We start from the raw sequence: 20,447 nt of genomic DNA on the forward strand, positions 1-20,447 counted from the left end.
CACTGATCTTTTTACTGTCTCCATAATTTTGCCTTTTCCAGAATGTCATATAGTTGGAATTGTATAGTATGTAGCCTTTTTGATTTGGCTTCTTTCACTTAGTAATATGCATTTAAGTTTCTCTGTGTCTTTTCATGGCTTGATAGTATATTTCTTTTTAGTGCTGAATGGTATTCCATCGTCTGGATGTACCACAGCTTATTTATCCATTCACCTACTGAAGGACATCTTGATTGCTTCCAAGTTTTGTCAATTATAGATATAGCTGCTGTAAACAACTATGTTCAGGTTTTTGTGTGGACATAAGTTTTCAACTCTTGGGTAAATACCAAGGAGGGCAATTGGATCACATGGTAAGAGTATGTTTAGTTTTGTAAGAAAGCACCAAACTATCTTCCAAAGCAGCTGTGCCGTTTTGCATTCTCACCAGCAATAAATGAGAGTTCCTGTAGCTCCACATCCTTGTTAGCATTTGGTGTTATCAGTGTTCTGGATTTTAGCTATTCTTTTTTTTTTTTTTTTTGTGAGGAAGATCAGCCCTGAGCTAACATCCATGCCAATCCTCCTCTTTTTGCTGAGGAAGACCAGCCCTGAGCTAACATCCATTGCCAATCTTCCTCCTTTTTTTCCCTTTTTCTCCCCAAAGCCCCAGTAGATAGGTGTATGTCATAGTTGCACATCCTTCTAGTTGCTGTATGTGGGACATGGCCTCAGCATGGCCGGACAAGCAGTGCGTCGGTGCACACCCGGAATCCGAACCCCGGGCCGCCAGTAGCGGAGCGTGCGCACTTAACCACTAAGCCACGGGGCCGGCCCAGTGATGATCTTAAAGGGTCCCTTCTATCCCAGCTTCTGGGATCATTTATGCCTAAATCTTGTTAAACCTGGGGCTGCCATTAGCCTAGAATGATTGTGGGGCCAATGGGGAGGATTTCTAACCTCAGGCCTGGACAGATGCCTTCTGTCTAGCCTTTCTCCTGCCTGAAAGACTTCATGCATGACTCGGGAGAAGCAGTAGGTTGGTGAGAGTAGATGTTAGTCAAAAGACTGTTTCCATAGCAGGAGGCTCGAGAAAGCAAAAAACTCTGGAAAAGACAGGGCCCAGGACTGGGAAAAAGGCCGAAGAAATGGAAGTTTGAAAATTTAGAAGACATATGTCTTGCTTCCCAGTTTGACAGTTTGGCCCTGGTTATCTTGAGCCATGCAGCCAGAGATGATTGTGTGTTGCACTGTTCTGTGTCAAATGTAAGAACACCTTTGACCTTTACATTGGGTGGGAGACTCCCTCATGAGCTGCAGGACTCCTAATGGTTTTCCTTTTTAAATCCCCCTTTACCCCAATAGTACCTCAAACTGCACTGTCCAATACAGTAGCCACTACTCATATGTGGCTATTTAAATTTAAATGAATTACAACTTAGTAGAAGGAAAAATTAAGTTCCTCAGTTGCTCTATCCACATTTCAAGTGCTCAATGGCCACATATGGCTAGGGACCACAAAGCTATAAAACACTGCCATCGTTGTGGAATACACTATCAGACAGTGAGGGCCTTGATGTTTGGCTTCCCCAGACAATACATTTCAAAATTTTTTTGGAGGCTGATATAGATTTATCAACCTTTTATTTTCACAAGCACATTAAACTACCATTTGTTATAACCATTATTTCATAGAAGAAAGTATATTTTAACACCAAAGGATTAAGAAAGCTATAATCTCAGAATAAAGGACTTCTTCAGAAGAAAGGGTAAGTTGGCATCTTTGCACGGACACTTTTGGCCCCCAGAGAAGCCCGGGGGTCTGAACTGACATTCTTGTGCCATTGCTATCTCCTAGGATTTTGGTCTCTTCAGTACTGGGCACTGGTTGCCCTTGAGCCCTATCCTTGAAAAGGGCATCAGGAAGGCCTTAGAGGGATCTTCTTGGCCTTTTGGAAGTGATGAGCCCGTCTCAGTGCATCATATCAGGAGGTCATGATGTCAGCATGAGTTATTACTGGTAATGTTACCTTTGATCATTTAGATGAGGTGGTATCTGCCTGGTTTCTCCACTGTAAAGTTACTAGTTTTCCTTTTGTAATTAGTAAGTATCTTGCAGAGAGATACTTTGAGACTATGCAAATATTCTGTTTTTCAGCATATTTTTGGCCACTAATTTTGACATCTTTTGATGAATCTTGAAAACACCACCTATGTATTAGTTTCCTATGGCTGCTGTAAAAAATTATCACAAGCTTGGTGGCTTAAAAGGGCAGAAATGTATTCTCTCACCATTCTGGAAGCCAGAAGTTTGAAATCAGTTTCATTAGGCTGAAGTCAAGGTGTTGGCAGGGCCACACTCCATCAGAAGACTTGAGGGAAGAACCTGTTCCTTGCTTCTTCCAACTTCTGGTGGCTGCCAGCATTCCTTGTCTTGTAGCTGCATCTCTTTCATCTCTGCCTCTGTCTTTACATTGCCTTCTCTGTGTTGAATCTCCCTCTCTCTCTCTAAGGAAATGTGTGATGGTTTTTAGAGCTACCTAGATAATCCACAATTATCTCTTTGTCTTGAGAGCGTTAATTTAATCACACCTGCAAAAACTTTACCATATGAGGTAACATTCACAGGTTCCAGAGATTAGGACCTATCTCCTTGGAGGTTGCCATTCAGCCCATTGCAACTTATTACTGTGGAATTTGCCAAATGGTGATTTTCTATTTCCATCATTTCTCCTACATTTATTGATTAGAATTCTATTGTAAAGACCTATCCCTTCTCCCTTACTTATTTAATAATTTATATTGATAAGAATTTTATTCTATGGGTTGCAATCCACTCCTATCATTATTTTTTTGTTCACATTGTTCCAGAGTTGGCCATTGGTCATTAGCGTTCTACTGTAAGGAAGATCTATCCCTTTCCCCCGCTTATGTCCTTTTGATATGCCCCCATTATTCTTTGAGGACCCCTTTACTTTTGGGTACAAGATGTTCCAGGTTTTTTTTTTTACTATCTTTGCCTCAGCCTGAAATCACACTATTGGCCTACCTGTCTAGTCCTGCTCATATGATCCATTCCTGAGAAGCAAGGGGGCGGTTCACAAGGAAAGAGGACTAGCCTCTCTTCTCTGGCCCCAAACTCACTCACCTTTCTCAGCAAAATAGATCCTGCAGTTAACAGAACCCACTCTTCTTAGAAAGCAGTTTACAGAAGGTGAAGCAATTTGCTTAAGGCTGCTCAGCAGATCTCACATGCCAGCATATCTTAGTCTTGGGCTTTCGTTACAAGATGTGCTTCCTGGCTTCTTAACACTTATATTGTTAGAAATATCACCTACAGTAAGACCTCACCAATATGATAAACTTCAAGATTTGACCTTTTAAACAGTATTTCATATTGTTTAAATTTTACATTTTATCTCACTTATTGTAGTTCTTATATGACAGGTTTTATCAGTATTTTTCAAATTTGAGCACGCATCAGAACCACTGACAGGCTTGCTACAGAGAATGCTGGGCCCTACCTCTGAAGTTTCTGATTCAGTAGGTAAGGCCTGAGAATTTGGTTTTTAAGTTCCCAGGGGGCGCTGATGCCACTAGTCCAGGATCCACACTTTGAGAACCACTGGTCTATTAAAGAAAAAATATGCATTAGAGAAACTCTCATTCATTCTAACTATATTTCTTATGCTCTCAACATGCTAGGTACTGTTCTGTGTACTGAGGATACAGTGGTGAATAAGACGAAGTCCTTTCCCTCAAGCCTCCCACCTCTAGATATTAAGACATATTAAAATTTATAGTAATTAAAACAGTGTGGTGTTGGTACAAGAATAGAACAAAAACCTGGCTTACATAACAAGTATACATTAAAGACAGATAGTATTGCAGAATGGCTTCAGGACTAGTCTGTGTGATTCAGAGAGAGCCTCCTTCAGAGCCCCCTAGCCCACTCACATGAATCACTTTCGAGTATTCTTTACACTAGGTCTTAAAATGGGGGAAAAGATAGATGTGGCACCAAATTCATGATATGGATGTTCTGAAATTCATAATTTCTGACGGATGTGGCTGGTGAAGGATGGGATATTGACAAGTGCCCAGTTTTGGTTGACTTGCATTAATGAGGAAAATTGTTAGGTTATTAAGCAAGGTCTTGAGGAACTACTTGGAAAGGTTCTGACTTTACGGTGCTTCTCTCCTTCCCCTACCCCAACACTTAAGAGAAATTTCTCATTCAGGTGGCCTTTCAAGTAAGTGGGAAAGAGATGTGGTTCTAGGACAATTAATTATTTAAGAAAAAATATACCAAATAAATTCCAGATGGAACAAAGGTTAACATGTAAAAAAAACACAAAGAACAAGAAAATATAGGTGATTCTTTATCTGATACAGAGGTTGGGAAACACACCACAATGAAAAAAGACTCATAGATTACATAATTTACAAATTAGTAAGAAAAATATGACTATGTTAATGGAAAATGAACAAAAAGTTAATTTAAAAAGAAATACAAAATAGTCTGTTAACATATGAAAAACAGTTTGGCCTCCTTGGTAAGTCAAAGAAAGTGCCAATTAAATTTAACTATTAAACACCATTTTCAATACATCAAGTTGACAAAAACGAAAAGGCTGATACCAGCCCAAGACTGGTGCACTGTTATCATGGATGAGGTGAAGTGGGCTCTTGTAGATCGTCAATGAATAAAATGGTAGAAACCTCTCTAGAAAGCAATTTGAAAGCAAGCATCAAAAGCTTTAAAAATATTCAAACACTTTGATCCAACAATTCTGCTTCTAGCAATTCATTCTAAGGAAATCATCAGAAATACACTTAGAGGTTTCTGTGCAAGCACGTTTGACCATGTAACAGAAACCCAACGGAGGCTTAAATAAGAGGGTGTTGACTCTTCTCATGTATCAAGAAGTCCAGAGGTTGGCAGTCCAAGGCTGGTGCAGCAGCTCCTCGAGGCATGCCATCAGGATCCAAGCTCCTCGAATCTTTCCACTGTCCCACCCAGACAGGGTAGTGCCTTCCTTATGCCTAAAAATGGCTCCAGTAGTCTTAGGTTTCCTCTCTGTGCTCCAGGCAGGATGGAGAGAGAAGGACAAAGGCTCATTCTTGCCAAATCTGTCCTTTTGTATCAAAAAACCTAGTTGCTTTATTAAGCAGACTTCCACTTATATCTTTTTTTTTTTTTTTTACAGTGTTATCAACATAGTCACCACATTATACATTAAATCCTCACTTGTATAAGACCCACTTGTATCTCTTAACTTGTCAGAGCTGTCAGATGGCTACCCTTAGCAGGAGCTGGGAAAGTATTCATAACTAGGCACATTGTTGTCTCTCCCATCCAAAGTGGTGTTCTGCTAACGAGGAAGATACAACAGGGGATCTGTTTAATTACGAAATCCTCTGTAGCTATTGTTAGGTTTTTGAATTTTACTGACCTGGAAAAATGCTCACAATATAATGCCAAATGAGAAGGAGAGAGAACATACACAATACAATCTCAATTTTGTTTAAAAAAAATATAATTTACATACATACACACCCTGCACATGGGAAATAACAAAATGTTAACAGTTAACGTCTACAGAGTTAGCATTTCAAGTCAAAGGCGTATTGATGGATAGACATAGTTTTTATCTTACTAAATTTTTTTCTGTATTTTCTAAAATGAACTTGTATTATTTTTATAGTAGGAAAAAATGTTATTTTAAAAAACACCCCATAAACTCTTAAAGAAGACTAAGTCCAAAATGTTTACACTTATTCATTCTCATCTTCATTGTCGAAAGAAAGGAGGCTACTGTTTTTGATTTGCTTTTGTGAGTTCTTTTTAACTGAGTCTTGCTTATCTATTTCATTTTCATTTGTCTTCTTCTTTTTTGAGCTTGCTGTTAAACCTGAGTATTTTTCATCTGAGGAACGCTTGACTGGTTTTCGATACAGGATTCTTCCATCAGCTGAAGCTGGTTCTTCATCTGCAGCAAAAACAAAGTTAAAGAACTTTCTTCTCTCCTCATTATTCTCCCTTTATTGGAGAGTCAAATGGCAAGAAAATATCATACTGTATTTAAGGATGTCCTTGAGTCAATTCAGCCTGGTCTTCTCCACTGCCTCTAGCTCTGTCCCACAAGACATGCAATCACTTAATAAAAACTCACTTACTGAAGTATTCCATAATATTGCCAGTCCCAATTAATTAAAATCAGCCTGCATTTTCAAGTACTTTGAAAAGTGATTGGAACTCTAGCATTTTCCCCTAAAAGCTTTGTAATAAATATTTAGAAATAATGCAAAATATACTATATAGCATACCATACTTCAGGCACTAATTAAATAGACCTCTTTTGACAAGTTTGGAAACCAAACTACTTACTTTTTTAAAAACCAGATGTTTTTACTTAAATTCACACTTAATCCTCATAACAACCCAATAAGGTAGGCATAACAACCCAATAAGGTAGGCACAATTATTGTTCCCATTTTACTGATGAGGTAACTGAGGCTGAGAGGTGAAATAACTTGCTCCAGGTCACACCTCTGGTTAAGTGTTAAAGCCAAAGTTCGACCCTGGGACTGTCTCCTTCAAGCATACACTATAGATAAAATAATTTCATACTCCAGGCTCCTTAAATTGTTAGAAAAACCAGATTACTTTCAGACATACCAGCTTTGGCAGCCTTTATTTCTGCTTTAATTTTCATGACTTCTTCAGCTGACAGGTCTCCCTTTTTTAAAACCACCACTTGAGGCTGTTCATCTTCTTTGTCACTGTGATCACCATCTTCATCTGGGAGCTGAAGCTGGATTCTCTAGGGGAAAACACAAACACCATGTGTAGGTAGCTGACCCTGAACCAAATACAACCACTGTCTCTATGAGAAACTGTAATTACTAAAGTGAGGGGGTAACTTTATTGACTAAACGTGTTTGGCAATGAATTTTCAAGTAACTCTTAAGGGCCTAACCTCACCACCCTAGGGAAGAGGTATACCTGCCAGTTACCCCAGGGTGCCTATCCAATGGGATTAATTCCGATTTCAGCAGGACCCAGCTGGCAGTTCCCAGTGTCAAGGGCCCTCTGCTTCAGGTACTGCTGGCATTACCAGCCTACTCAGGGCAGTGCTTAACTACATGAGTTCTCTCTGCTCTTCATCAACGCTTTTCACTTCCATCTCAAAGTGTGACAAAAAATAATCCAACAGCACCAACATACAGAAAGCAACAAATAAAAGGTACTTTTTCTCCCACCTCTGCTCATCTCTCCTCCCTTCCAAAAGCTAGTTTGGTGGGTATCCTATCAGCTGTTTTCTAAGTGTATGAAAATATACAGGTATATAAAACATTTTGTATACTAACAGATACTGTACATACTACTATATGACTTGTTTTCTTTTCTTTTTAAATTAAGAAACTTCCCAAACATAAAAACGTACAGAGAATAACATAACAGAAACCATGTACTCACTATACACATGTAACAAATGGTAACATTTGGCCAGTTGATTCAGATTTTTAAAAATGTCAGTCACCATAAAAGCCTCACTCCTCCAACTTTATTACTGAAAAAATATCTTTGCACAATACCTTGAGATACATATGGAATTACCTATTTTTAAAAATCATTGCCTAGTATTTAATTATATAGATGATCATCTCATGGTTTATTTGGCCAGTACCTTGTAAACAAAAATTTTGGTTGCTTCTAGTTTTTTTCCACTATGCCAAAAATTTTGCACACATTTTTGTTCACTTTTGTGAACTTACATGTAAGATAAATTCCTGGAAGTGAAACTGCTGGGTTGAAAGGCATACCTACCCGTCAGACATTATTCAAATAGCTTGTTAGTCCATTTCTCACAGAGCGTTCCTTGTCTCCCAAGCAGGGAAACGAAGCCCTGCAGGATCTGGCCTCAGCCCACAACCACAGCTTTATCCTCCAACGCCCTCATGGCCTCTGGATTCCAGCCAGGTCTGAGTACTGTAGATCATGACTGTATTAGCTCCTTTGCCTCCTTGGTCTCTGAACAAGTACTCAGTGCCTAGAAAGCCCCACTGACCCTGGCCAACTCCTACTCAATCTGCCTTCTAGACTCAGAGCTTCAGAAGTGCTTTCCTGATCTCACCCCCCCCCTTCTTTCTCACACTGTGTATAACTCATAGGTAGTATGTACCACACTGCGTTATCAATGTTTTTCTATCTGACTCCAGTAGGCAAGCTCCTTTGAGAGAGGTACTATGTGTTTCATCTCTGTATCTAGAGGCAGAGAGCCTGGCAAATAGCAGGGACGCAAGAGGTATTTGTTGATCTGCTCATGAATGATCAATGGGATGAAAAATGATGAACTACTTGAAGCCCTGGCAAACTACTCACAGGCACACTCATCCATTCTGCCTACATCCCACGTCTGCTCAATCACTTGACAAGTGCATTTCTCTTTAATGATATCCATGTTAGTTCCCTGATTATCCATTAGTTTTGCCTATTTTTCTCTGAAAGTTTCCAATGAATGACCACAAACAAGTAGGTAATAAGTATTTTTAGCCAAGGAAATGGGAAAGTGAAATAAAGTCATTCTTGGTGTTCATTAGATTGAGAATCATTATTTCTGACTCTCTTCTCTTATTGTTTACACAGCTGGCTGGAAAACAAGAGAAACAGTCTAAGGAAGGGTGGCAGCAGCCACTGAGGACATTCAAAGCCACTCCTGAACTAACTCTGGAGAAGGTAATTAAGATGATTTAGCTCAATTATATAATGACTTCTCATGAAACTCTTCTTTTTAACGTATCACTAGAATGATAATTATATGCCAAACTAAGAATGAAGTTGGTTTCACAAACACAGAAATACTGGGTATCTCTCTATGGAAAAGTCCCTTGATTAAATAAATAAGCCCAAATCACTGATATTAATTGGAAAGCTTTCCCCCTCAGCGTGCTCCTAAAATAGTATTCCAAGCTATAATCTTCAAGGTGTTAACTATGCACACATAATGATCACTAGGACCTCAAACAAACTATAAAATTAGGTCTCAAGGCCGGCCCGGTGGCATAGCAGTTAAGTGCGCGCGCTCTGCTGCGGCGGCCTGGGGTTCGGATCCCAGGCGTGCACTGATGCACTGCTTGTCAAGCCATGCTGTGGTGGCGTCCCATATAAAGTAGAGGAAGATGGGCACGGATGTTAGCCCAGGGCCAGTCTTCTTCAGCAAAAAGAGGAGGACTGGCAGATGTTAGCTCAGGGCTGATCTTCCTCACACACACAAAAAAATTAGGTCTCAAATTCTCATTGCTGAATCCATGTCCCTTTTCGAAACCTTATCCTCTTTGTCATCATCACCGTTTTTGTTCTGGGGATCAGTTACTCCCTGATCAAGTTATCTCAAACCAAAAATGGCTCTTTGTTGCCTACTGCATAGTCCATATGGCCTCACCTCCATCAGTCCCTCAATCACCTCTACATACAGCCCATGCCTCACCATCTCTACACCTTTACCCCTGCTATTCCTTCCATCTCTACCTGGTGAACTACCTATGCTCAAGATTCAGTCTAAATATCCCCTCCTCTACGAAGCCCTGCCTGATGACAAGCATAGTCATCTAACCAATGTAACTAGTCACCCACCACTTGGTGCCAGGCACTGTGCCAGGTGCTGGGAAAATACAGAGGGATTAAGATCCTAACTTAGAGAGTCAGATTTAGTGGTTGAGATACACAGGAGAGCAAGTAGCTGCAAAGCAAAATGATGAGTATTACAGATGAAACATGGGTAAAGTGAAGAGAAGACCAGAGCAGGAGTAACTGTTTGGGGGAGCTTGGAAGGGCTTCACAGAGGTGGTGACCTGTGAAGGCAGAGACAAGGCACGCAGGAAGGTGTTAAAGAATGTGGCATTTTGGAGATCCATCTCCTTGCCCTTTCAGAGCCTGGCACAGTGCCTGGGTTTAGCACATACTCACTGGATTGAGCAATTTCACGTAACTCAGTCTTGTCTCCTCTAAGCTCTAAGTGAGTTGAAGGGTGGGTCTTAGTGCAAGTGCTAGACACAAAGTGCTAAATAAATTCTTTATGTCTCCAGGCATCCCCTAAGCATAACAGTCTCTTCCTACTCAAAGAGGCAGGGCAGGTTTTGGTGTGAACCAGTTCAGGTAGAAGCCTGGGAGAGCTCAGAAGCTGACTCCAACTGAAATCCATCCCTGAACTAGTCGGGTGTGGCTCCTTCCTTAAACTCCTCTTCTTCTACTCAGATCCAACACATTCGAGGCTTTTATTTACTTCTTTAAAAAATATGCTTACTTTTTTTGTGTGTGTAACAACCAAGCATAGGAATAGATCCAGGGCATTCCTCCAAATGATTCCTCCAGACTCGAGGCCTAGGATATCAGGTCATTTAGTCGACTGGCCTCAGTTTCTTTACCTGGAAAATGGGACGACGCTACCACTCACCCTGCAAACTACAGGTTTTCCAATACCCAAGTGAGAAAGAAGACACAGGAAAGTGATCTTTCAGAACCCTCTATCGAGGACGAGGCGCTTTGCCTGCGTCGGGTCATTTTCAAGAACACAGCAGCACTCTGAAAACGACAAAAAACCTCCTGGGCGCAAGCGGCTGTAGTTGTTTGAAAAAGGTCAGCCTGGGGTCCGAAGCCCACCCGTACTGGGGGCCGGGCGCGCGTGACCCGTCAGTACCTGGCCTCCAAGTCGAGGCAGAAGTCGGAAGTGGCGAGGCGGCGGCGTTTCCCAGGTAACGCGACCAGCCCGGGCTCACCTTGGTCTCCAGGGTGGGCCCTTCCCTGTAGCCGACCCGTTCCTTGAAGCGAGCCAAGAACGCCGGCTCGGCTGGCCGCACGTACGACACCTGGTTCCGCTTGCTCATGGCTGCTCTGCGGAAAAACAAGCTCACCGGGCCGCCTCGAGACGGTACAGGGGCGCCGACTCGTGACGTCACGTAGGCCCCGCCCCCTGGCGGGAGGCCGGGCAACATGGCGGCCTCCGTACTGGCGTCAACGTCCGAGCCGAGCGCCAAATTCAAATTCGCGGCCATCTTGAGCGGGCAGAAACTCTGCTGGCAGCGCGGCTGGAGGTGAGGGCGTCGGCTGCGTTGGTCTCGGGATCGATGCGTGAGGGCGCCATGGCGCCTGGCTGCAAAAGTAAGTAAGGAGCCTCGGCTTCGTGACCCTGTTCCCGCCCCCAAACACAGGTGTGAAAGGACGGCCGCCCGCAGGGTTCCCTACTGGGTGTGAAGGGCAGGAGCGGACTGAGCGGCCGGGGGCGTTTGGAATCTCCGTCCCTCAGAGACAATACACCGACGGAACAGCCCTCTTCCCTTCCGTCTGTGTTCGGGCGCACACTCCCAGCCAGGCACCGGTCTAGGCACCTGGGCTGAACCAGAAACGAAAGCCCTCATCCAGGGGCTTGGCTCAGCGACCTGCCCATTCTCCCCTCGCGTCCTCGGTCCTGCCGTTTCGTCGCCTGCCTCTTCCCGTGTCCCGACCGGGGCTGCCTCTCACTACCTCCTGCGTTTCCACATTACTGACCTTCCTGAAGGGGAGCACTTACTCCTGATCCAAGCACGTCTTTCTCTCTTGGAGGGCGCGCTATAGACTCTCCCCAGATAAGGGACATTTAAAGCACAGAATTCAGCGGTTCTTTATCTTCTCACAATCCCTATTTTCTCCTCAAGGAGACCTGTCCAATTTCTTGCTTTTTTCAGGGAGGGGAGCGCTGTCATTTTTGCTTTTGATAAACCCTTCAATTTTCACCAGTTTCTTGGTCCTTTGCTGTTCCTGAGTACGTACCGCATCTCTTACGTTGCGTAATCCTTTACGGAATCTTGCTTTTTAAAGCGGAGTTGATGGATCTCAGTGAATGGTATGAATGGTAATGAGAAGAGGCCTGTGTTAGAAGATGGAAGAAATTGTGAACTTCTGGTGTTGACCTTTCCAACAATGTTAATCCTTCTAGATGTCGTTTGTAATTCTTTTCTGTGTTTATTGTTTCATTATCCTTTTAGGTCGATCATACCATTACCTGAACAACTTATTGTGCTCTCTTTTTCCATCTAAAATGTTCCTTTTCCTCCACCATTTTCAGTATTCAGGGAATATTAGCACACAAATTGTACGTGATTGGACCAAAATGTTTATTGTGCTTTCTGCACAACCACAGTATTTGTTCAGTAAATCTGGACTCAAGCAAGAGAACTGATGCCTGTGATATAATTAGAGCATCTGTTTGTTTAATGAGAAGTGATATATGTATGTGCCTCTCTGTTAAAGGACTCTGCCCTGTCCATATATATCACTTGCTTGAAGTGATGGGTGCAAGGATTTTCATAGCTCCCCTTTGTGATGGTGGTGATTTCCATGGAGAACCCTCCGGCTCCTTTAAGTTTGTTGGCAAAGTTGAGGTTGATGACATCCCAGATAAGTGCCCTTTGCATTCCCAGCAGTCCAGAGACCTGGAGCGTGAAGTGGGAACACATGGGAGGAGGGAGCCCATGCAGTGCTCTCTGCAACTTTTACTTTTGTGCCAATGAAGGTTATTTCTTGTGACGTCATTGGCACCATGGGTTGCTGACTGTGAAATCAGAGAAATGAGAATGTGAAATATAACCCTAATGAAATTGACTGAGTTTAAGATAACCTTTCTGAACTTAATCGTATTTGGTCAAATGATCCATAGGTATTTATCTGGACTGCAGAGGTAAGCATCTTATGGGCTTTTCAAAGCAGGAAGACTTTTTAAAAAATGTACTGTTTTGTTGAGGTATAACTTACATACAATAAAGGACACAAATCTTAAGACTACTGCTCAATGAACTTTTCATATGAATATACTCTTGTGACCACCACCCAGATCAAGAAATAAAACCGTTCCTGTACTCCAGAAAGTTCCCTGTGATCCTTCCTAGTTAATAGCCTTCCCTTAACCATTACTCTGACTTCTGTCACCATTGATTAGTTTTGCCTATTCTTGAACATCATGTAAATGGTACAGTATTTATTCTTTTTGTTCTGGCTTCTTTTGCTGAACATTATATCTGTGAGCATGGTCTATCTGTTGTATGTAGCAGCAGTTAATTCTTTTTCATTGCTGTTTAATGTTCCATTATGTCAGTATACTACAGTTTGTTTATTCTCCTATTGATGGACATTTGGGTTCCTAGATGGGCTATTATGATTAAAGCTGCTGTGAATACTCTTCAACATATTTTAAGGCAGACAAATTGAGGATCTCAAAGTTGAAAGAATTTTACAGTGAATGCCCACAAAGGACCTTTTGTAATGTCAACATTTTATGGCAGCCACATGAGCAATTTTTATCTTCCCTTTATCCTTGGATTAAGATGCTGCATAATGAGGTGCTTAAGAGCAGGAGCTCTGGATCCAGAATGCCTGCGTTCCAATCCTAGCCCTCCTCAGTGACAGTATTTCCTCAGGTCTCATTAGGAATAATGCCAGAACTCCTTAGCACTTTTTATTTCATTTTATCTCACTATTGGCTTATAAGCTTTGCTGCTGCTGCTTTTTTTTTTTTTAAGTAAACATATCATTTTGGAATGGTTTTAGATTTACAGAAAAGTTGTACACATGTGTAAATTCATATTCATCCAATCACTAGCGCTCTCTGTGAACCTTTCTTCTCTGATTTTTTTACCTTACAAATTCTAGCTGCCTTGGCTTCCCCAAACTCTGAACTCTTTCTTCTCAACTCAGCAAGACCATTAAGCTCTATCTGCACTCCCCTTCCTGCACTGTGGTCTTGAGACCCCAGGCAGGTAAGCTGGAGCAACCAAAGGGCTCACCTCCATTTCCCTTCTCTCAGGATCACTTTATTGTGCTGTCTGTTGTCCAGTGTCTGAAAACTTGTTGCATATATTTTGCCCAGTTTCCTGGTTACTTAAGACAGGAGAGTAAATCCAGTCCCTGTTACTCCATCATGACTGGAAGTAGAAGTCTGGATCTGTTTTTGGTTCATCTTTACACCTCGGGTATGGCCTTTCAGTCTCCCATTTGAAAGTGTGAAACATTTATCAATGCTCTGAGCACCAATTTTTGTTACTCTCATCTGTGAGTCTGTTAAAAGCTCTGCCCAAATGCTCAGCCTCTTAGCTGTAGCTTTCAGAATCTGTGATCGCTTCAAGGGAAAAAGCAGCCTCACATGCTGTGTTCACACCCCTGGGCTGCTGTCTCTCTTGGACTTTGGCTCCACAGTTCCTGACCGCCTTGGCAGGACTCCAGTGCCTTCAGGTAGATGTTTGCTGTAGTTTTTCTGCTTTTCTACTTGCTCTCAGGCAGGAGGGTTGAGCTGAAATAAACTAGTCCTTTACTTCTAGACTGTAATATTAAGAAAAGCCTTACTCTAATAAGTTCAGTTTTCTTCCAGGATAAAAAAAAAATCTGTATCTGAGGAAGCATGAAAGGTAGAAAGAAGATGAAAACAAGTCCTATTAGCATAAAGAAAAGCTATAACTGTGGCCCATGATAGTGTCATCGTTTTCTGCTACACTCCTGCCTAGCAACTCAAATCCTGGTTCTATTATTTCTAGTGCTGACATGCAGGGATGGCCTGAACCTTTTAATTTCAAATGGCTGAAAAAGAAAGCTTGTGTAAAATGGGATATCTTTTGCTGTTATCTTGAGGATTCATGGTTGTTATAGATGATAGTTGTGTTAGTCTGTTTGGGCTGCTCTAACAAAAATAACATAACCTGGGTGGCTTTATAAACAACAGACATTCATTTCTCACAGTTTTGGAGGCCAGGAACTCCAGGATCATGGCACTGGCAGATTCCGTGTCTGGTGAGGGCCCGCTTCCTCAAAGAGGCTGTCTTTTTGCTGTAATCTTACGTGGCAGAAGGGAAGAGCTGTCTCTCTGGTGTCTCTTTTATGGGCACTAATCTCAGTTGTGAGGGCTCTGTCCTCATGACTTGATCACTTCCCAAAGTCCCCACCTCTTAATACTATCACTTTGGGGGTTAGGATTTGAACCTATGAATCTGAGAGGGACACAAACATTCATACCACAGCAGTGATAAAGAAATGACTTGTCCATCATTTGTATAGAATAAAAAGGTTGACTGCATTCATTGACTGCTTTCAGCATGGTACACTGTCTTTAAGGACAGCTGAGATTTAGGTGCCTGTTTTGAACTTCCTCTGCATAAAACCTCCAAAACGTCATCTGAGTTACCTGTCTGACTAAAATCTTCCTATTTTTTGCTGACCTTTTCTGCTGTCAGGATATATGACCCCTACTCCTATTATCTATTCTAATCTTAATTTTCTTCTTTCTCCAGCTCCTCATAAGGACCAGACTTCAACTTTCCTAACATGAACACTTTCCTTTTGTATCCTGGCTTTCTCATTTATTTTTATTTTTGCTAAAGGTACAGAGGGGCTGTTTCTTTGATGCCAGCTCTTGGGGGAAGTGTGAATTGGGCAGGTGAGGAATTGGGCAGTCTGTGGTCTGTTTCCCACTTCACAGACATTCATTTGCTTGAGGGTGTAGCTGGAAAGGGTAGTCTCCAGAGATCAAATTGTTCTGTGGTAAACATTTACTTTGAGCTCTTATGCAATGAGCAGAATAGAAATTAAGAAGTCCTTTTTACTGGTCTCCTAGTATCCATTCATTCAAATATATTTATTGAGTGCTTACTGTGTGTCAGGCACTGCTTAGGTAATGCATTATAGTCAATTTGGAAGAGAAAGAGTAAACAAATTATATATTAATGATGGCAGTAGTAATAAGTTCTTTGAAGGAAAATAGGGCCAAGAAAGGGAGTTAGAGTGATAGATAGCTGGGGAGACATGCTGTTGTTTCACATAGGGAGTGGTTGTGGAATGCCTTATTAAGAAGGTGATATTTCAGTAAATACCTGAAGAAACTGGGGAAACGTTCCAGGGAGAAGTTATAGCAAGTTAAAGGTACTGAGTGTGGCATGTTCAAGAAATAGCAAGGAGTCCACTTTGGCTGGAGTGGAACCATGGGTGTAATAAGAAATGAGTTGTGAGCTGGCAGTGGAGGGAGGTAGTGGCACTAGATCGTGTAGGGTCGTGTAGGCTACTGTAAAGACTTTGCCTTTTACTCGGATTGAGATGGAAAACCACTGCAGAGTTTTGAAGAGAGGAGTGACTTGCTGTGCCACATACACATATATTTATTTATTTTTGTAACTTTTAATTTTGGTATTATTTAAACTTATGGAAAAATTGCAAGAGTAGTACAAGGAACTCTTGTATAATACCCTTTACCCATATTAACTACTTTACCTTTTGCCACATCTGCTTTATCATTCTCTCTCCTCCGTCTCATTCCCAATTGTGTGTATATACATATTATTTTTTATGAACTATTTGAGAGTAAAATGGTTAGTACTACTAAATGTTAGTACCACTAAATACTTCAGTGTATAATTTCTAAGAACAAGTATATTCTCTTAACTAATCACATTGCAATTATCAAAATCAAGAAATTTTACATTGCTATAGTACTGTTGTCTAATCCACAGTCTATAGTTTACATTTGTCAAATGTTCCAATAATGTACTTTTATATTTGTTTTCCCCTAGAACCAGATCTCATACCAGATCTTTCATTGCATTTAGTACTCGTCTGACTTTTTTTTTTATTTTAGTAACTTAATTGAGGTATGTCACATACCGTACAGTTCATCCATATAAAATGTAAAATTAAATGGTTTTTATATATTCACAGATATGTGCAACTATCGGCATAGTCAATTTTAGAACATTTTCATCACCTGAAAAAGAAATCTCGGGGCTGGCCCCGTGGCCTAGTGGTTAAGGTCGGTGCACTCTGCTTCAGTGGTTGGGATTCATGGGTTCGGATCCCGGGTGCCAACCTACACCACTCGTCAGCCATGCTGTGGCGGCAACCCACATGTAAAGTGGAGGAAGATTGGCACAGATGTCAGCTCAGGGCTAATCTTCCTCAGCAAAAAAATAAAATAAAATAAAAATAAAAAAATAAAAGAAATCTCATATCCTTTAGCTCTCACCCCCCTGCCTCCCCAGCTCCCACCAGCCCTGAGTAACAACTAGTCTACTTGCTGTCTAGCTCTATTCATATTTAAAACAGCATCTTGAAGTCTCTAACTATTATTGTTGAATTGTCTATTTCCCTCTTCATCTCCGCCAGTTTTGCTTCATGTATTTTGGTGCTCTGTTACTAGGTGAATATATGTTTATATTTGTGTTATCTTCCTGGTAGATTGATCCTTTTATCACTATAAAATGTCCCTCTTTATCTCTAGTAGCTTTTTATTGTTGTTGTTGAAGTCTATTTTGTCTGCTGTCAGTATAGCCACTCCCAGCTTTCTTGTGGTTGCTGTTTGCATGAGATATCTTTTTTTCATCCTTTTACTTTCAATCTATTTGTATCTTTGAATCTAAAGTGTGTTTCCTGTAGATAGTATACAGTTGGAGCATGTTTTTTCATCTAGTCTGACAATCTCTGCCTTTTGATTGGGTTGTTTAATTCATTCACATGTCATTATTGATATGATTGGATTTACGTCTGCCATTTTGCTTTTTGTTTTCTATATGTCTCATGTCTTTTATGTTTCTTTATTCCTCGTTTCCTGCTTTCTTTTTTTGAAGATTTTTTTAATGATTGCTCTAGGGTTTAACATATACATCTTATCAGAATCAGCTTTGGATTTATACTAGCTTAATTCCAGTGATATGAACATTATTCCTATGTGGCTCTATTCCCTTTCACCCCCTTTTTTGGTATTATTGTTAAACATATTATATCTATTAATGTTACAAATCCAACAATACATTGTTATAATGATTACTTTACCATCTTTAGCCATTTCCTTAGTCTAATACAGCTTTGTTCCTACCCACCTTCTTTGTGCTGTTATTGGCAGATATGTTATACATATATTATGTTTCTTTTTGTTATAGACGCAAAAAGATATTATATACATATTATTTTATACAATTGTTTTTTTAAATCAATTACGAGAAGGAGAAAAATAGGCATTTCTGCTGTCCTTTATAATTATGTAATCACCTTTACCTGGTGCTCTTTGAATTTTTCATGTGGATTTGGATTACTGTCTGGGGTCACTTGCTTTCAGCCTGAAGAACTGCCTTTACTATTTCTTATAAGGCATGCCTGCTAGCAAGAAATACTCTCCAGTTCTTCTGGCCTCCATTCTTTCTGCTGAGAAGTCAGCTGTTAATCTAATTGGGAGGGTCTCTTGTAAGTAAAGAGCTGTTTTTCTATCGCTGCTTTCCAGATTTTCTCCTGTCTTCGACTTTCAGCATTCTTTCTATGATGTGTCTGCTTGTGGATCTGTTTGTGTTTATCCTTTTTGGAATTTCTTGAACTTGCTGGATGGGTAGGTTGTTTTTTAATGAATTTGGGAAGTTTTTGGCCATTATTTCTTTGAATTTTTTTCTGTTCTTTCTCTCTTTTCTTTCCTTCTGGCACTCTCAATTACATGTATGTTGGTATGTTCAGTGGTGTCCCACATTTCTCGGAGGCTTGCTTCATTTTTCTTCATTCTTTTTTCTCTCTGTTCTTTGGCCTTTATAATCTCTAGTGATGTATCTTTGAGTTTGCCTAATTCTTTTTTGTGTCAGTTCAAATCTTCTGTGGAGCCCTTCTAGTGACTTTTTATTTCAGTTATATGTTTTCAACTCCAGAGTTTCTATTTGGTTCTTTTTTATAATTTCTATCTCTATTGATATTTTCTATTTGACGTGACATTGTCATCACACTTTCCTTTAATTCTTTAACTATAATTTCCTTTAGTGTTATATACATGTTTATAATGGTTGCTTTGAAATCTTTTCCTGATAAACCCAAGTCTGGGTACTCTCACAGGCAATATCTGGTACCTGCTTTTTTTCCGGTTTTTGGGTCACACTTTCTTGTTTCTTTGAATGCCTTGTAATTTTTTGTTAGAAACTTGACATCTTAGATAATATAGCAACTCTGGGTACTTGTCTCCCCATCCTCGGGATTTGTTGTTTGCTTGTTTATTTGTTTAGTGACTGGCTGGATTATTTTAGTGAAGTCTATTTCCCTCCCACAGTGTTAAGTCTCTGATGTTGCTCCTCAGGGAAGCACAGCTTTGGGTATGCCCACAGTTACCCTGGGATGACAGTGGTCTTGGTGGGGATCTTTTTCTCTCTTTCCCTGACCACACTCAATTGTTAAACTCCAGGAATTGCTAGCTGATTTCCCTATTGTTTTCAACAATGCCCTGGGACATAAATTGTGCTACAAACTAATCCAATTAAGTTCTTGCTCCTTTGAAGGAATAGTTTCTGAGGTCTGTGTGTGATATTTGTTCTGACCCCAGTAGAGCTGCTCCCAGCAGTTTTATTCCCCAATTCTCTCCTGCAAACTAAGAGGTCTGCAGTTTAGCTTGTATCTTGAATCTCCTCTTAATTGCCCTTCACTACAGCCTTCACTGTTTTTGAGAATGCCATTAGACTTGAACTCCTCCATGCTAGGTTGCAAATGAAGTCAGCTCCTCTGGGAAGAATTTAGGAGCTATCTGTTTTATGGCCTCTCCGCTGAGGCAGAAATCTCAGTGCCTAGCCTCTGGAGCTGGGGGTGGGGACAATGACAATCTTCTCTCAGAGACTCCTCTGCTCTAGTTGCTGAGTATTTGTTGGTGTGTGTGTGTGTGTGTGTGTGTGTGTGTGTGTGTGTGTAGTAGGTCCTCTTGACTTGCCTCTCCTAGCCAGGAACCACCACCTCACGAGTCAGGACAAGGGTGATCAGGGTTCTTCGCATGCTATGTCCGTGGTAGAACCTCATTCCACGAGTGGGGCCTGGGTGGGAGAAGGGAGCCCCCACTTCTCAACCACACTTGCCTGGGACTTAACCTCAGCAACAGGCAGCTGGCTGGAGGCAGGATGAGAAACTCTGGTAACCTGCTCTTCCTGGGAAGAAAGCCCTCCAACTGGGAGCTGAGGGGAGAGGGATCCCTGTGTTTTTGGCCTTGCGGTCTGGAATGTAGTCTCCAACTCACTGAGCTGGTAGGGAGGGAGCAATCTTGGTTCAAGTACCACAGACTCTCACCTTTCTTTTGGAATTATCATAGATTTTCTTTTTCTTTTTTAATTTTTTGTCAGGAAGATCAGCCCTGAGCTAACATCCATGGCAATCCTCCTCTTTTTGCTGAGGAAGACTGGCCCTGAGCTAACATCCGTGCCTATGTTCCTCCACTTTATGTAGGATGCCGCCACAGCATGGCATGACAGGCAGTGCGTCGGTGCACACCCAGGATCCGAACCCAGGCCGCCAGCTGCAGAGCACACGCACTTAACCGCTACGCCACGGGGCCGGCCCCAATCATAGATTTTCTTGAATAGATATTTATTTGCTGTTTGCCTTTAGGACCATTTCTAGAGGCTTTAAATGGTTTTTATTTTTTTATTTCACCAGTTTCACTGGGCACTGG

At 41.2% G+C, this 20,447-nt stretch overlaps 2 protein-coding genes across 3 annotated transcripts in view; one reads left to right on the forward strand and one right to left on the reverse strand.

Moving 5' to 3' along the window:
- Positions 1–4,348: 4,348 nt before the first annotated feature.
- Positions 4,349–10,926, reverse strand: KIAA1143 (KIAA1143 ortholog). Its single transcript, XM_058556615.1, has 3 exons — positions 10,762–10,926; positions 6,662–6,806; positions 4,349–5,972 (listed from the first exon to the last, which is right to left on the reverse strand). The coding sequence occupies exons 1-3, from the start codon at positions 10,867–10,869 to the stop codon at positions 5,758–5,760; spliced, it is 468 nt and encodes a 155-aa protein (XP_058412598.1). The 5' UTR covers positions 10,870–10,926; the 3' UTR covers positions 4,349–5,757.
- Positions 10,927–10,962: 36 nt separating this feature from the next.
- KIF15 (kinesin family member 15) overlaps positions 10,963–20,447 on the forward strand; it is a 67,831-nt gene continuing 58,346 nt past the window's right edge. Inside the window, exon 1 of one of the 2 annotated variants that reach the window (XM_058556503.1) lies at positions 10,963–11,143. In XM_058556503.1, the coding sequence (XP_058412486.1) occupies positions 11,110–11,143 (34 nt within the window). In that variant the 5' untranslated portion in view covers positions 10,963–11,109. The remainder of the gene's footprint in view (positions 11,144–20,447) is intronic. The other variant, XM_058556505.1, reaches the window with a different exon arrangement.

The sequence above is a fragment of the Diceros bicornis genome, chromosome 2, assembly GCF_020826845.1.
Source record: "Diceros bicornis minor isolate mBicDic1 chromosome 2, mDicBic1.mat.cur, whole genome shotgun sequence".
Lineage (NCBI taxonomy): Eukaryota > Metazoa > Chordata > Mammalia > Perissodactyla > Rhinocerotidae > Diceros > Diceros bicornis.

Coding starts and splice junctions, on each gene's coding strand:
- KIAA1143 (XM_058556615.1), bottom strand. CDS start 10,869: ATGAGCAAGCGGAACCAGGTGTCGTACGTGCGGCCAGCCGAGCCGGCG. Junction 6,807..10,761: donor GGCCCACCCTGGAGACCAAG/GTGAGCCCGGGC, acceptor GTTTTCCCCTAG/AGAATCCAGCTTCAGCTCCC. Junction 5,973..6,661: donor AATAAAGGCTGCCAAAGCTG/GTATGTCTGAAA, acceptor TTTTTGCTGCAG/ATGAAGAACCAGCTTCAGCT.